Raw genomic sequence first — 16,270 nt, 5'->3', positions numbered from 1 at the left:
GTGTCCTACCAGGGAAAAACAAAAATCAGTCATTAAATGAGAAGATAAAATACTATTTGTTTCATTTTAAAATGGACTTAAGCAGCTCACTGCCTGACACTGACATCAGTTCCATGGGAATACCATGTTACCCAGTCTCAGTGCTGCTCTGGGGAGTCCACTGTCCCTGCAGCATCTCAGCCAAGAGCCCCAAATCCAAACCTGCAAGAAAATAAGAACATCAGGGTTCAAGGCAGTGGTGCAGCCCCCACAGGCTTAAGGGTTTTACCTTTCTTGGAGAAACATCAGCCTGGTAGAAGTAGGTGCAGAAATAAGTAAACGTTTGCCTGCTTATTTCTGTCAAAAGAGATGCTTCTCCTTGTTGTGCTTAATATAATTAAAGTGTCTGATTATAATTCAGAGTAAGTGCCCTCAACACCACTTCAGAATTGTAAAAAGGATGGCAGGTGCTGGTCGTGGTCCAGAAACAATACCATTTACCATTTCCCCACATCTAATTAGAAAATAAAGGCATTACATCCAGTTTCTTCCAAAAAATAACCTTTATTGTTTTGGTTGTAAATATAAAAAAATGCATTGCACAATTTAACAGACCTACTGAAAAGTGCTACATGTCAACAGCACAACAGCAGTTGTGTCATGCAACAGAACAGGAAACCTAGGCAAAGCAAGAGCACAACCTGAAGTCCTCATACATCCAAGCTTTTTTGTTTTTTGCCTTTTTTTTTAAAAAAAACAAGAATGAACTCCACTCACTTAAAACACATTTAAATACAAGGTAGAAGAAGAAAAAGAACAATTTATTCATTGTATGAACTAAAAGGCTTGCTCCTAACATTGATATTTTTTGATTCAAATCCTTATTCATGTTGGAAAAGTTCAGATATAAAAGCAATTCAGATCATGACTAGGAAGTCATTCTATAAAAGTCCAGAAATGTGATGCTTTGTAACTGGATCAAGTTTTACTTATCAAGATACTATTTGGTATTACCAATTCTGTTCACAGCAAATGAGGATGAAATACAACCAAGAATGAAACAAAAGAAAACTTGAGGCCTTGGCTGATGTTGTGAGAACCAAACTGGGGCCCTATAAAGGACAAAACCAAACAAATGACCTCCTCTGAAATTCAGGTGTATAAACTGAGAAGGAATAACAGGAACTCTCCTGTTGTCAAACCTCCTAAAAGTCATCAACAGTTGTCCACAGTCCTCTGGTTCTGGTATGACTGAATCCTTAAAAGCTCCTAAACCAGGTGTTAGACTTTTGATTTGGGGTGGTTTTTTATGCAATAAAGGTGAAGAGGTACCAAGAAAGAAAAAAGGAACTCAAAATAGTTCACAATTCTGTTTTCAGCAGTATCTCCTAGTTGGCAACGTTGAGGCAAGAATCATCCACTCCAGAAACACAGAAAGTGAAACAGCTTTCAAATAGCATTTTTGCAGTGAGCTTCCCTCTCCTGCTCTCAAACTGTATGTCAGGAGTTTTGAATTTTAAAAGCAAACAACCCAAAATCTACCTGCCCCTGTCACCTCTGCCACACATCCACAGACACACACTCCAAAGGGAATGTAAAAGCTGCTGAAGATGGAAATTGAAGGGATGGCATTTTTTAAGGCCATGTAACTGCCCTTGGTCTTTTCAAGCCATTCTAGGAGAGACTGAGAGATTTAAGCATTTGTGTTTTTGCTGGGTTTCTGTCCAACTTCTGGTATGACAGTGGGAACACGTGTGTGCACGTGTGTGTCTGTACCTGGGAGTGAAGGGTGGTGAAGTCAGCAGGAGAGCAGCAATTTTTTTCCATACACACACAATTTTTCACAACCTCAGTTTCAAAGGGACACAGTAATGCCACACAGATAAAAAAAACCCTTAAAACCCAGGGAAGCCCCACTTTGTGAATTCACTGAATTTTCCACAGAGTGTTTTATTAAGGGGAAGAATGAGTGACTTCAGATAAATCAAAAGCACCTATCACCAAATGCCAAGATCTAAGGCACAGATGGAAACATTCTAGAGAGTCTCCCTTCAAGAAAAGCTTCCTGAGGGGTCTAGAAAAGCATGGAAGAACATGGCCAGTCAGGTCAAATGGACTTAACAAAGAATCCTTTGGTTTTGTGCAGAGATCAGACTGCCAAGATGAAGCATGAGCTCATCTCTGTTCCCATTCATAATTTCCTTCTAGTCTACTTTGCTCCTGGACTTGTACTGTTTATTCCTCCTGCTCACAAGCAGCATCATAAAAGCCTAATAAGTAGATGAAATAATGCACAAGTTCTCCAGAACTTGTGTTTGGGGTAGGGGCCACCTACAATACACTGATCAATAGAATTCAAGTTCAGAAGGAACCATTAAGACAATCTCAGTTTGACTTTGTGCAGATCACAGGCCACAAATACTTTATCTCACCATTCCCTTACTGAGTGAAATATGTCAGCTTTGACTGATCATGATTTGTATTCAATTATATGTTCTTTAAACATTTAGCACCAATTCACTGCAGACAGACTTGCATCATCTGGAAATCTGTGTAGACTACAGGCACAGTGTGTTTTGCTTCTTAAGCATACTTTGGTGGCACTGAGGAAATCAGACTGCTTAAATTAAAGGGCAAAGTGTTCCTCAGTTATATTGTGTTGTTGGTTTTTTGGTGTTTTTTTTTTTTTTTAAATACAGTATCTAGACTCCTCAGTGTGTAAGAAAGAGACTAAGAACATGAAATATAAACCAAAGTGGAAATCTGAGCAGGAACTGAGCAGGAACATACGTGGTCAACCTGTTTTCATACCAATCCTCAGTACTTCTACTGTGCAGATGTGAGACACAACACAGCTTTTTCCTCCTGTTTCCAAAAGAAGTAAAATCACACCTCTCACAAGATTGACTGATAAAAGAATTCTGATTTGCAAGAACAGGGTGACAAAATAAAAACCAAAACAAAAAACACTGAATCACTGCTTCAAAGATCTGCCACATCATTTCTGGTAACTGCCCCACGTGGAAGGGATCTTTTCACTTTTCTTCCCTTCCCTCCTACACTCTTTCTGAAGTAAGCAATCCTTGATTTAGTTTTTTTTCTTTTTATTAAGATTTATGAGCTTTAAATAGTGCCATGATCTTGTTTCTCCACCACAAGGTATTAGAATAAGCACTTTTCCTCCAATTGTAACCAGTCCATGCTGCAATGAGTATGTTTTTTTCCTTCCAAGTCCAGATAAAAACTGCTAATGGGCCACTTTTTTAGCAGTTCAATCACACCACCCCTTCCTATTACTTTATGGTCCCTTTCAGTTTCCAATCCATTCAGTGAGATCTGAGATGTTTGGATTTCAGCTTCAAAGCTGTCAGATCTCCCTGGGCTTTGAAAAATGCTTCTAGTGCACTTGGCTGGTTGAGACAAAACTCTTCCATGTCATTCATAGTAATGAGAACAAGGTAAAAATGAAGCCAAATCACTGCCTGGCAGGCAGGAGACCACACTGCAAGGGAGGCATAACAAAATCTTTTCATCTGGAAAGTACAGCAGAAACACAAGTGGGTCTTGTTCTTGGACAATTTGCCTACTGATTTCTTTCTAGAAAACCAGATACATATTCTGAACATGCAAATAGGCAGGAGATATCTGTGCATCTCCCTGAGATAGCCCAGTGAAGAAAGAGCTTGAGGGACACCCCCCAGCTAATCACAGTGTTAAACGAGTTCACTGGAATCAAGTTGACAATCAGTGATAAATGGGGGGATTTAAAGCACTGATTTGGAAAAAAAATTTACAAATTTGATTCAACAGTTTTTACCCGGATGCATCTGAAAGAATATTGCTTCATTTATTGTAAAATTATGTATGAAAAACCTAGATAAAAATCTCCCCACAAAATCTACTCACTATTTAATCACTAATGACAACCTTTATACACTGGTTCAAGAAACTTCCTTAGCTGAGGCTTGAATTTTTCTTGGTTCTGTCACAAGGACACAAGTTTTCACGTGTGCCACAAACGTCAAATGGTTAAGTCAGATCTACTGTCAAAATTTAAAAAACAAAAATTAAAAAAAAGAGCATCTCTTCATCTGTCTGCACACCTACAGAAAGGCATGCTGGTACTTGGATCATACTGTTTTGTCTTCCCCTTCTTCTCCTTACCCCCAGCAGTTCCCCCCAGCCCCCAATTCCTCAACCCACAGTACCTCTGCTCAGGGAGAGGGCCCTGGGGTTAAACCTTCACTGCTTTCATCTTGCTACAGCCCTGCTCACACAGGAGTGAACCCTGCAATGAAAGCCATTAGCTGCAAAATCTCAGGAAGAAAGACAATTACTCCCCATGCTTATTCCCACTCCCCAAACCTACTGCTTTATTTTAAACTTTGGCCCAGCAAGTGGAGAAGGTTGGAAAGAAGGCAGAGAAATCTACGTTCCCCAGGGGAGAAGCTACTGACCCCATTTCAGCATGTGCAATGCCCACATGATTTACCTGCTCCTTTTAGCACTGGGACAGCCTGCTAAGCACCTCCAGGCAGCCTGCTTCTGAAACTGGAAGAGAACTATTCAGAGGAGGTACAAGGGACAAATTATCCACAGTTTGCATTGCTCTTAAAAAGCAGAATCAAATAAGGAGTGGAATCCTAAGGGTCACAGGATGACTCCAGACTATGAACAACATCTGGAGTGAATATCCCAGTGCTGTCTCAGGATGGACAGGCTGTCACTGATGTAATGAGACACAGTTTATCTGCAGCAGAGCACAGTACTTGCCCAGACTGTCACAGAAAAATGTTATGCAGTAGTTCAGGTTTTACACTTTCAAGTTTTATAATTAATGATGAATGTTACCTTCCCATATGGACCAAATTAGGCAAGTCCTTCAGGTTTTTCAGATAGAAGGCAAAAAGAACAAGCAAAAAAAAAAAAGATGAATCATAGAATCAATCATAGAATCAGAGAATGTCAGGTTGGAAGGGACCTCAAGGATCAATCTGGTCCAACCCTAGAAGCAAAGAACTGACTACAAGTCCATGTGGTTTGATACAGTGCCTGAAATAACAAAAAAGCCAGTTTCTCAACATTACAGACTCATTGCTTGTCTCTGAAGCACTACTACATTGACCTGTGGATGTGTTTTACACACACACGTTTTATGAGGAAGGCAGCTGAACTCTGCAGAGTGCAAGAAAACAGTTCACAGATTAAATTAGTATGAAAATTCATCTAGCTATCCTAAGCACAGAATCTATACAATTTAAAACTGCTTTCTTGCACTTACTGCACAGCCTGCTATTCATTTGCAATGGCTATATCAGGAAAAATAATAAGAATCAGCTACTTTATTTGCTAGAAAATAAAGCATGTCTTGAAAGTGATCATACCCAATGATACACTCATTAAAATAAAAATACACAAAACACAGCCTGAGATTTTAATTTTAGTATTTTTTGCCATGAGCTGACATCATAGATGGATTTTTCTTCTCCTTTGGTTTTTCACATGATCTTGTTTAACAATTTTCACTGTTCAAGTAAAACAAAAGGAACTGAATACCAGGAAACAAAATAAAAAGCACGTTTTGTTTCACAAAATCAAAAGTGTATTTCCCCCTTTAAGAGAACATTCCTTGGTGTACAAGATTTACACTTCAGAGAGTACTTTGAGCTGTTTCATAGAAATATGTTTGTTGCATACAGATGCATGCTGCATTGATGGAGTTATATTGCTGCCTGCAGGACTCAGACCTGCTGGATTTACCTGAGCTTGGTGTTTTCTCACTTGAACGGAGCACAGCACAGCACTGAGGTGGAATCAAAACGTTATGACAACCTTGCATATTACTTGCACATATCCTGGTGGCAGAGCCAGATGCCCTGAACGTCTTGGGTGATGGAAACAATTCTTTCTAAAGTGCACCAACTGAAAGGAGATGTGCCAGGCTGCTAGGCTGGCAGGTTCTCCACCCCTTGGATAAGCAACTCAGTGTCTTTGGTTGTTAGGTTTCGCCAGCTGTTTTGTTCATCTTGCTCACTGCCTCAGCAGCTTGCTCTGGCAGGCAGGATGGATCTGACAGAACTGAGGTGGTTGTACTTAGATGCCGGAGGGTGTTCAGCACCACTATAAAAAAAAAAAGAAAAGAAAAAAGCAGAATAGTATCAAGAAAAGCCATTAGTCTGGCTGCAAACAGCAGGATAGCGCGTGGGTACGAAGAGGCTGTTACACATAATTATGGAAATACTTCTGTAAAACATCCACACCTCCTCACACAGCAACAGCAGTAAACAGATGTGCAAGTACAAGGTAGCAAGAAATGGATTTCTAGGACTTGCAAAAAAAAAAAATCACCTATTTCTGCAAGAAAGCACACACTACTTGGCAGTTATAATTGTAAATGTAAATACTTGCTGAATTGCAAAGGGGGAAAGCTCAAACCACCATGGCCAAACGAAGCCATTTCAAAGCTCAATACAAATCTCAGAAGCCTCCCTTCATAAGGAGTAAGTTTGGTATGATTTATCTCCTGATTATCTCCATACATTCTGGTATGTATATTCAGCAATTTGGGTTAGTTTTTCTGTTCAGTAATAAGCATGAAAACAGGTGTTTTCACAGTCAAAAGGCAAAAGGGGTTCTTATTTTTCCACTGAAACTGGAAGTCATTTTCTATTTGTGCGTTTTCTTTGTCATCCTCCGACTTTCAGGAAATGCTGTTAAATACAGTCTCACTCCCTCTGACCTAGAGTAACCAGGGGATAGAACTTCACTTACTTGGTCTCAGAACAGGAAGAGAACAGTGCTGATCCAACCAGGCCATTGCAGTTTGATTCAGATCCTTAAAGCTTGTTGTGGAAACCATCCCATTGAAGGACTCAAACAATGGCTTAATAATAATGCTGAACTGCACATCATCCCACGTTAAGAAAGACAACAAAGGAGGTGTTCAAAACACTCTATGGGAAAGGCTACAACAGCTCAGTCTGCAGAGAAGACAACAGACTTCTAAATGGACACAATTTATTATTTATTAGTACCAAACCTCAAGTTCAGCAGTTAAATATAAAAGGATACAATCCAAAACTTCCAGTTCTGCAGGGTCCTGCTTCTCACATACTCATCAAACATCTTCCTCATGTGGTCAAATCGCTGCCGTGTTACAGGAACCCCAGTTGCAGGGAGCTGCTGTTGACAAGAACTGAAAAGATGATGTTCTGAGGTCAGAATCCTCAGCAGAAAGGAAACACTTCTCTTCCAGAACTAAATTATAGCAAGAGAAAAGGGTGTATCCCCAGTCTCCCTGACTGAGGAGGTTTCCTAGTGCGTGACCCTCCCAGAATATAACTGTAATGGCCAGGAATAGCTACTGTTTTCCCACCAGCTTTGTCTGTATTCACACAGCAAAGCAATTTCCCAAACTGCTACACACTTCTTATTACAAGCAACAAAACTGAAAACAGAGCATAATATAATAGCTTTTGGCATGTGTTTAGAAAAAGGCACACTAGGGAGTCCAGGAAAATTTAGAGAGTTACTCCTGAGCGATGCGAGAGACTCTTAAGAAACAGATCTAAAATAAAACCAGACAGACATCATCACCCTGCTAAAGAAAAATGAAAATACATTGTTTTGCGGGCAAGGCTGAGATAAAGCCTAAGCCTAAAAAACCACTGGGGTTCTCAACATGCTCTGCAATAAACTATTGAAAATGCACAGAGGAAACTAAGGTACCAGGAAGGTGAAGTGACTTAGCAGTTACCTTCAGCCAGTGACAAGCTCCTTGATTCCAAATCCTGTGTCTTACGTACTCAACCCTATTTTCCTATAAAAACTGACTGCATTTGGAAAGAAAACTGCAGCAAAGCCATCATGAAGGGTAAGAGTTTTTGAGCACACAGTGATTCTAGCAATACAAAACCACCATCACTGGCTGCTTCTCAGAATTATTCTAATGGAGCTGATGCACCTTTTCCAATGCTGCCACTGCCGTGCGCCCATGCTCAGAGCCAGCAGAAAATCCACGCAGTTTGCTACCAGTGCCCATCCCACAGCAATTCTGCTTTTTGTTTAGAAGTTGGTAGCAACTCCACTTGCTGTCCAACACCCATCTGTTGTCAAGGCAAACATTCCCTGCAGTTAGCCAAAGCAACAGCCAAGCTGCTCTGCCTCATTACAGAAAGCTCCCCAGATCTCACATGATGGCAGCGTTTAGCTCCTCGATTTCTTCCCGCAGGCGCCTGGTTTCCTCTTGCATCTGTGTTCTTTCCTGCTGCAGTTTAGCGATATAGTCTACTGTTTTCTGGAGCGTGATTGCATGGCTGATCTAGACCAAACACAAACATACAGCTCACTTTCTAGAACAAAGCTGGACAGGTGAAGAGTTTGGCCCTAAGCTGCTCTAACACCCAGGAAAGCGCTGCAGCACCTTCGCTTCAGCTCCCTTCACTGCGCGCGGAGAGGCAGAGAGAAACACTGCAGGTAACACCCAACACCTCCCTCTGACTCCTGTTTGCACATTACAGAGAAATGTGGTTGCAGGGGTAGTGTTCTGCCACAAATTACCCTTTTTGCTGCTTTGTTGAAAGAATTATTTTAATAATTTAACAGGTTTTATTACCTATCGTCTTAAAATATTTACAGTTCTTAAGTACTGAAGGGTGTGCTACAGCTGCTGACAGATTTAGTGGTGTTACAAGCATTGGTTGATGTTGATGATATAGATGATTTGGTTTAGGAAATCTGCAGCTACTGTTATTAAACAGAAGGCAACAGGGTCCAGCTGTCATCAAAGGAGACAGAAAAAATGTCACAGATCTTTTTTAGGATACTCTTCAGTTTTGAGGAATGAATTTTTAAAAAATCAGTACTTGAGAAATAAAATAATCAGATACTTTATTAAACCTCAGTTTTCAAAACTGACTTTCAGACAGGCCATTCAAATCAGAAAGTAAAATTCAGACAACTTATGGCCTAAATGTATAAACCTATAAAAATCATGTAAACAAATCAAAAGGCTGCAAAATAAGCTTCTGTATTTCCTATGTTTCAAGAGGCACTGGTATTTAAGAGACATTTAGAATTTTGCTGTGCAGACAAGCCTATGTTTTAATTATTTTTATTTCAATATAGTGAACTAGTGTGGCCAGATAAATTCTTAATTTGGACAAAGCCATTTGCCAACGAGAAGTCAGTTGGGAATTTTTTTTTCCCCTCTGTAAATCTATGCACAGAAGACACTTGACAGAGACCAAAAAAAAAAAAAAAACAAAACAAAACAACCCAAAAACATCAGCAAGGCTGTGGACACAGGACAAAATTCTTAAAGGCAGAGGTAAAGAGTTCTAGAGGGATTTTCAAAATCATCTGCACTGGCCAGGCCCCTGCCTTCTCCTGGGAGGTAGAGATCTCAATGTGGGAAGTTTTAGAAATGTCACTGGAGGGTTTTGTTTTTCCTTTGGCTCACTGATATATTTCAACAGTATTTGCAGGTGCAAATTTGCTGTGCTCTGAGCTGACCAAATGCAGCCCAGCTGTGGCAGCATGGCAGGAAGCCCAAGCTAACAGGCTGTGCTTTAGGTGGGTAAATTGGCTCAGGCCAAACCTCAAGGTGTGTTAAGCCAGGCCAGCATTATACCAACAGCATCTACCTGGCCTCTGGATGGATCATGGTTCAGGGAGAATAACCTGGACCAGAGCTATGGGGACCAGAACCCATCCAGAATGGGTACAAAAAGCCAATATATCAGAAAAAAGGTGACCTAACAGTAAACGCAAAGTCATCTTAGGCTGCATATGTGACAAAATCTTTGTTACTGGGGCCCCAAGAGCAAGAATTGTTTTCAGACAAAACTTGTTCAACATTTGAAGCTACATCAGAACAAAAATGTCTGGAAGATGAAGTGCTTTCATACACTCTTTTGAGTATAAGCCATGGATTTATCACCCTTCCCTTTCCATGTCCCTCAGTTCAGGTATCCTCACTGACTGACTGGCATTTTGAGTCAACAGTGAAGAGATTAAAATCATTTAAATCTTGTAGAATGGCTCTTTATTGTATTCCATATTAAACTGCTAGTGTTGCCAAGTTACTTACCAACATGGAGTTGGCTGAAACCAAGCTGTTCAGAGTACTGAAACCAATCTTGATATTAGACCTTCGTTTCTGTTCCGAAATGCGCCTCATCCTTCGATTCTGCACAAATAAAATGAGCTCAGGCTGTGCTGTTGTCCTTTACAGTTCCACTGCTATGACTTATTTCAGCTACTCAAATTCACAGTATCATTTTTGCTGAAGTGGGGCATTCAGTTTTCCCAGTCAAAGCCACATCACTAGAAATTTGAAATAATTTATTTTAAAAAGCGTCTAGCGCATTAAACTCCAAATCTTGTGGGTTTTCTTTCTGGAGTCAAAATTCCTTTTCTGAAGTCAAATTCCAACTTTTGAGGCATGTTACTAATTAGTATCTTGTTGAAGACTTTAAGTTTAAAACCAGCCATTTAGTTTATTCCTAGTATTTATTCCTAAGGACAAAGGCTTTGTCAGGAACCAGCCCTTTCAGTTGGAACATTAAAACCTTAGAAGTTGTTTCCACCAAAATTTCCACTAATGGTGCACTTTGAGAATGCACCAGCAGCAGAGCAAGGCTCTCCAGCAGTAGCTCACCACCCCCCATTTTATAACAGAGGAAAACAAAGTAATAAAGCAGAGGCTTTATTAAAAGAAGAAGTGGCTTTATTAAAGAAGTGGCTGCCCAAAAACTCAGAAAATAAGTGTGCTCAAGAGCATGACTGAGCCTTCCAACACCCTCTATGCTTTGCCAAACTGAAAAAACCACTTTAACCAGCAACCCAGAACTGCTCAGCCTAACCAACAATGCAGGGGAGCTACAGAACACACAGCTAGAGACTGGCAAACAGCCCCGTTTTTCTGTCTTACAGAAGAGCTATTAACAGCCCATCTCCCAAGCACTGCCTGTCAAAACGGGTGAGTTTAAACGGTCACAAAACCTAAGGCGTTGAGGTGTCCCCACTTTTAAGGTCACTCCTCCATCTAGTGGCCACTTTCCCCATCACCAGCCCAGTCCTAATTAGCAGTTCCTTTGCTCACTTCCTCTCTAGCAGCAAGAACAGGCTGCAGCCCCTCATTGTGAGCATTTATGCCAAGCAAAAGAACTGAAAACTTTTATAAGCAATGTGCAGTTCTGATTCTCCTCTGCAACAGAACTAGAATTGAGTGCACTCAGGCTGCAAGAAGTTACACTTACCTTTCTGTCCCAGAATTAGTCAAGCTGACAACTGACAGGGTATACAGAGAAGCCAAAAAGGGGTTGGCACTTGCAAAATGGTTAAGAATCAATGAGAGGGTTAGAGCTGACCACCCTGCACTGGCTGGGTTTTGTGGATAAGTTGCTCAAAGCACCACAGAAAGTGTTCTGACAAGGTCAGCCTGTGGGTGAGGTACAGTCAGCTTTCAGATGCTCTCTCTAGACCGCCGAGTTCTTACCCCAATAATTCTTGAAGTGTTTTACAGGTGTAACTTGGAGAGTCTGTGGAGCTGCCTCTCTGTGGAGCAGCATAGCATCACTGGAGACATGAAAGTAACTCAGCAGGTCAAGAACTCCCCCTCCAGCGCTGGCCAGAGCCCTGCAGACTGAAGAGCCCCAACAGAACAATGGCAAAAAGCCAGGGTTTAGAAAACTAAGCCTGAAGCTTTTGACTGAGTAAATTTGAGACCTGTCACAACACTCCTGTGAGCCACAGCAGGAACTGCTGTCGTGACCATAAGGACCTGCAGAGGTATGGTTAAGCCTGGCCCCTCTGGTGACACATCCCTGAGGAGCAGAGTAGTCTGACATTTTTAATTGTGAGATGCAGCACAAGCTTAGGCTGAGGCACAGAAGTGTCCCTGAAGCACAACTTCCTCTCTAGTCCATGCTCAGACACCAGGGCAGAAAAACAGTTACAAAAGCAATGAAAAAAAGCACCTCAAAGGAAAGGACACATACCTCAAGTGCAGCCATATTAGAGTCAGTGGCAGATTTTCCTGAGCAGTTGTTCTGGGGAGACTGTGGACTGGGGCTCTGCTCAGAGGTGCAGGGGGAAGCTTGGCCTGAATTCTGACAGTCTCTGCCTTCATAAAGGAAGAGAGAGAAGTCACATTAACAAAAACCTCCACAGCAAAGGGGACTGCTGAGAAGTTTCAATTCAGAGTTGAACTGAAATGCAGCTGGCAACTCAATTACACTCACTGATGCACCAACCACATGCTAGAAAATGTCACCACTGCTGGGAAAGCTTAGTGATTCCAGGCAGAAGACTAATACATCCCAAATATCAAGATACAATATTCCTTCCACACACAGGTTTCAGCAAGGGCATGTTGATTGCATAGGGTGCAAGTCCATCCTCCTGCTACTCAGCCATCAGGGACTTTAACAGCCTGGGACATGACAGCAACACTGAGCAGCCATTTACCAGCAGAGCAAGGATATGTCTCCAAACCCAGCCTGGATACCACTCTCCCAACACACATGCAAAAGGAGTCTTGGCACTTACCTGCTGTTAACAAGGCCTGTGTCTGTGATCCTCCAGTCACACTTACAGTTACAATACTGAACAACAAACCTATTCAATACTTTGTACTCAGATGCCTTTCAAACAGATTTTATTTCTTGGTGACAATGACAGCACATCCTTTTAGAAAGGAGCCACACACAGGAAGGACAAAATCACAGCTTGTGGGAATGCTGCACAGTAGCTTAAGACCAAAACTGCAAAGAACTGGATGCAACCAAAGCTGCAGGGTAGAAGGGCCTAAAAATCCATTGAGAAATTATCCAGGGATCCTCAAGACCCACCTACACCCTGCCTAACCCATGGAAACACACGTGTAGGGAAGAGAGAATGCTTAGAGCTTTCTAACTTACTGGGTGTAGGTGAGGGAACTTGTGAACTGCTACTGTGGGAAGGGATTTGCTCTCCTTTCACCAAGGCATCCTGGACTACACCAGGAGAGAAGAGATGGGAGACTGTGGACTGGGTTTGTTGGCTACTTGGTGCTCGCTGTGCTGGACCAACCAGAATGTTACTACGGAATTCCGTCACCCTGGGAGCCTGGGAACAGCACAGAAATAGCACAGAGAAAAAGAGAGAAAGAAAAAGACAAGAGGAAGGGGAGGATGGGGGCAGAGGGAGAGAAGGGATGAGAGAAAGGAGAAAGGGAGGGGAAGAGAGAGAGAAAGAGAGAAATTTATTACCTTGCCTTTCACTGAAAGTAGCAAATTAATACATGGTTAACAATCTGATGACATGAAACAAGGGCTAACATATAAGGAATTGGCAGGCACTGAAGTCAGACATCTGGCAGGACACCAGTATCCTTTCATAACTTAAAGTATTACAACATATCAACAGCATAATAGACTAAACTCTATGTCTATCTTCCTCCACACAGCATTTTCAGAAACCCACTCCAGGAATACTTTCCCACATGCAAACAGAAAGGTGAGGTGAGCATCCTGGGCTCCTTCTGCACAATTAAGGAAAAGCACAAACCATCCCCATGCAAGGCTCTATGTACACATGGCTCTTTATAGTCTTACTGTTGTGTAGGAGTCTGTGAAGACCACATAATGCTCCCAGGGCCATAAAGTAGCTCAATTAAAAATAAGCAAACATAATGCTGAATGCATAGATGCATATGCTGAGTACCAGGTGAGATTTAGTGGAGTAGTTACCTTCCTGAGCACATTACAGCTCTAACTGCTTGCAAATAACAGGCCTAAAAAACAAATACATATTTTTTTCTTCTCCTTACTCTGACAATTCCAGCTGGTGCAATTGCAACATTAGACTGAGACGTGGCTGGCGTCAAAATCCCTTCTCTTTTTAAAGGTGCTGGAGTTACAATCACAGCTCTGGACTGTCCCTGAAAGGCAGCTGAAGAACACAATTAAGTTAGAATAGTTAATGAGACAAAGGAAAAAAAAATGCTGGAGATTATTTGGTATGAAATCAGTTGTCATTGAAGGGGGGAATGGATTAACAGGCATCTACTTGGTACTATTTCACTGCAAAACAAAGTGCCACCAGTTTTGGGATAATCTCATCAACCCAGGACTCTACCACACCAGTTATTTCTGACTCTTCTAGCATCACTGCACTGTTTCAAGGTGAATTTACACAGACATCCAGTCTACCAGGGAGGTGCAAAGAGTCTCCATTCTCTCATACTCCATGTTGAGAGGATCATCTTCACATCTCTTCTTGGATCTCAGGCTTGCACTGCTGACCCAGAGAGGGTCAATGAGAGAAACCATCTGAAGGATGCAGATTCAGTACTTTATGCTTCCTTGTACACATAGTAAATCCTCCTCCCTCCTCACCACTTCACTAAACTACCTTCTTTTGCTATCTATATGGTTTTACAGCTGCAGTACATAACACACAAACACAAGACAACCAAGCGTGATTGGGAATCAGCACCAAAATTCCAGAAATCAGGCTAAAGAACCAGGAATTCTGCACTGTTAGAGGTAATTGTGAATAGCAGCACTTGAGTCCACAGAGAAAGTTACAAAAAAGACTTCTTTTCAGAAGTCTGTACTGGAGTCTTACCTCCATGACAGGAATCAGGATTCTTGCTCTAAGGTTTTTTTCAGCATCACAGTATTCAAACATAAATCCATTCAGATCTCAATTGAACCAATGCAGATGTACAGTTAATAAGATGGCATTAAAGCTGACATTGTTCACCCCCAGACTTTACAGAGAGCATGAATAACCATCCTGAATTGTTACTGAGGGAAGAAGCCTGCTAAGACACAACTTCTCTATGTTTTTTGAGAAAACTAAACCAAACTTACTCAGTTTCATTCCAACCTGTACTGGCTTCAGCTCTGCTTTGTACTAATAAAGTCAGGATGCACAAAAAGTGTCACAACAGCTCAGCCACTGCCAAGCTACCCCTCTGCATTTTGGCACCAAGATACTGAAGGACATGCCCAGTAGAACAGGGAGACAGTGAGGGATATCCAGTGTCCTCTCCTCTGCTGTGTTCTTATCTGTGACTGTGTTCTGAACCAAGGAAAGTTTCTGTATAGGCTTTATTTAAAAAGCCTGTGAGTTTCACAAGCCTTGTGTCAGCCCTTGTGTGGGTCTGTCTGGCAGAGAGCACTGCCACCCTGGTACAGGGAGATCATTCTCTGAGCATTCATTCCCACATGTAAAGCTGGAATCACAACCATTCCACTGTTCATTAATGTTCAGTCTGACTTCTGACATCTCTATTGAGCTGAAGAGCCCACTCTGTGTGCATTAATGCTGCTGCACAAACTTGGAGTTTCTGACCCCCACATTTGGGTAACTAAAAGCCAGCATTATTTAGATGCCTCTTTATATTTTTCATGTTTCTATCCCATCCACACATCAGACTTTCCTCTCAAACTCACACAATTTATCCTGCAGTGTGACAGAGTTCTTTCCCATGTGAAGTCTTGCAGCTCATGAGACAATCTGTGCAGGCTTTTGAGTCCTTGTATCACAGGGCAGTAAACGTTACACATCTTTTCCTAACACAGGTTAAAATGTAATTTGTGTTACAGTCATGAGATCATTTGTTTGTTCTGAACACAAATGGCAGGCACAAATGCCTCAGTGAGAAATACTGATGTTTATTTTATTGCTAAAAATAAATCTCCCGTTCTTTACATAAAATCTTGGATGTGATCTCTGAGCTTGGTGTCCCAGCAGTTTAGGAGCAGTGTGACCCCTGGTCACATGCCATTACCAGCAATAAAAAACTGCAACAACTTTCAATCTAGATGAGAAACAAAGCCATTGGTTGTGGTGGTCTAGGAGTACCTGATGAAGCACTGGGAGAATGATACATGAGGTGAGGAATGACCCAGGAAACACCAAGACACCTGGAGCAAAGGCTTTCTGAAAAGGAGCTGCCACCAGTGCTTTACCAGATGGGGAAGGAATGTCTTGACTGCTGTGGATGCACAGATTCCTGTTTTATTATGTACTACAGACAGGAACACCCTACTGCTATTCATCATGGCCCAGCTTGGTCCCAGTGACATGCTAGAGTTAGATCCCTGGGTCTGCTCTACTTCTGAACAGTGATTTTTTTTTTTTTTTTTAATTTTTTTGGTGGGATCCCTGGCAGACAGACCTGCTGCTCAGTACAGCCTGTGTACCATACACCTCCAGGCAGGGCTCTTCTTGGATTATTGTTGCATATTTCAGGTGGCTGAAGTCACTTGGCCCCCAGCCAGCACAAATCAAAAAA

General features: G+C 41.7%; 1 protein-coding gene across 2 annotated transcripts in view; it reads right to left on the bottom strand.

Annotated features, from left to right (window-relative positions):
• Positions 1-523: 523 nt before the first annotated feature.
• The window catches only part of MLXIP (MLX interacting protein), a 42,339-nt gene continuing 26,592 nt past the window's right edge, over positions 524-16,270 (bottom strand). Inside the window, exons 10-17 of one of the 2 annotated variants that reach the window (XM_071762705.1) lie at positions 13,793-13,914; positions 12,903-13,089; positions 11,982-12,106; positions 10,070-10,168; positions 8,172-8,299; positions 7,051-7,174; positions 6,751-6,880; positions 524-6,099 (exon numbers count right to left, since the gene is read on the bottom strand). In XM_071762705.1, the coding sequence (XP_071618806.1) occupies positions 5,978-6,099; positions 6,751-6,880; positions 7,051-7,174; positions 8,172-8,299; positions 10,070-10,168; positions 11,982-12,106; positions 12,903-13,089; positions 13,793-13,914 (1,037 nt within the window). In that variant the 3' untranslated portion in view covers positions 524-5,977. Of the gene's footprint in view, positions 6,100-6,750; positions 6,881-7,050; positions 7,175-8,171; positions 8,300-10,069; positions 10,169-11,981; positions 12,107-12,902; positions 13,090-13,792; positions 13,915-16,270 lie in introns of those variants that run through there. The other variant, XR_011729599.1, reaches the window with a different exon arrangement.

Source organism: Heliangelus exortis, chromosome 19 (assembly GCF_036169615.1).
Source record: "Heliangelus exortis chromosome 19, bHelExo1.hap1, whole genome shotgun sequence".
NCBI lineage: Eukaryota > Metazoa > Chordata > Aves > Apodiformes > Trochilidae > Heliangelus > Heliangelus exortis.
This window is presented reverse-complemented; position numbering and strand designations above follow the sequence as displayed.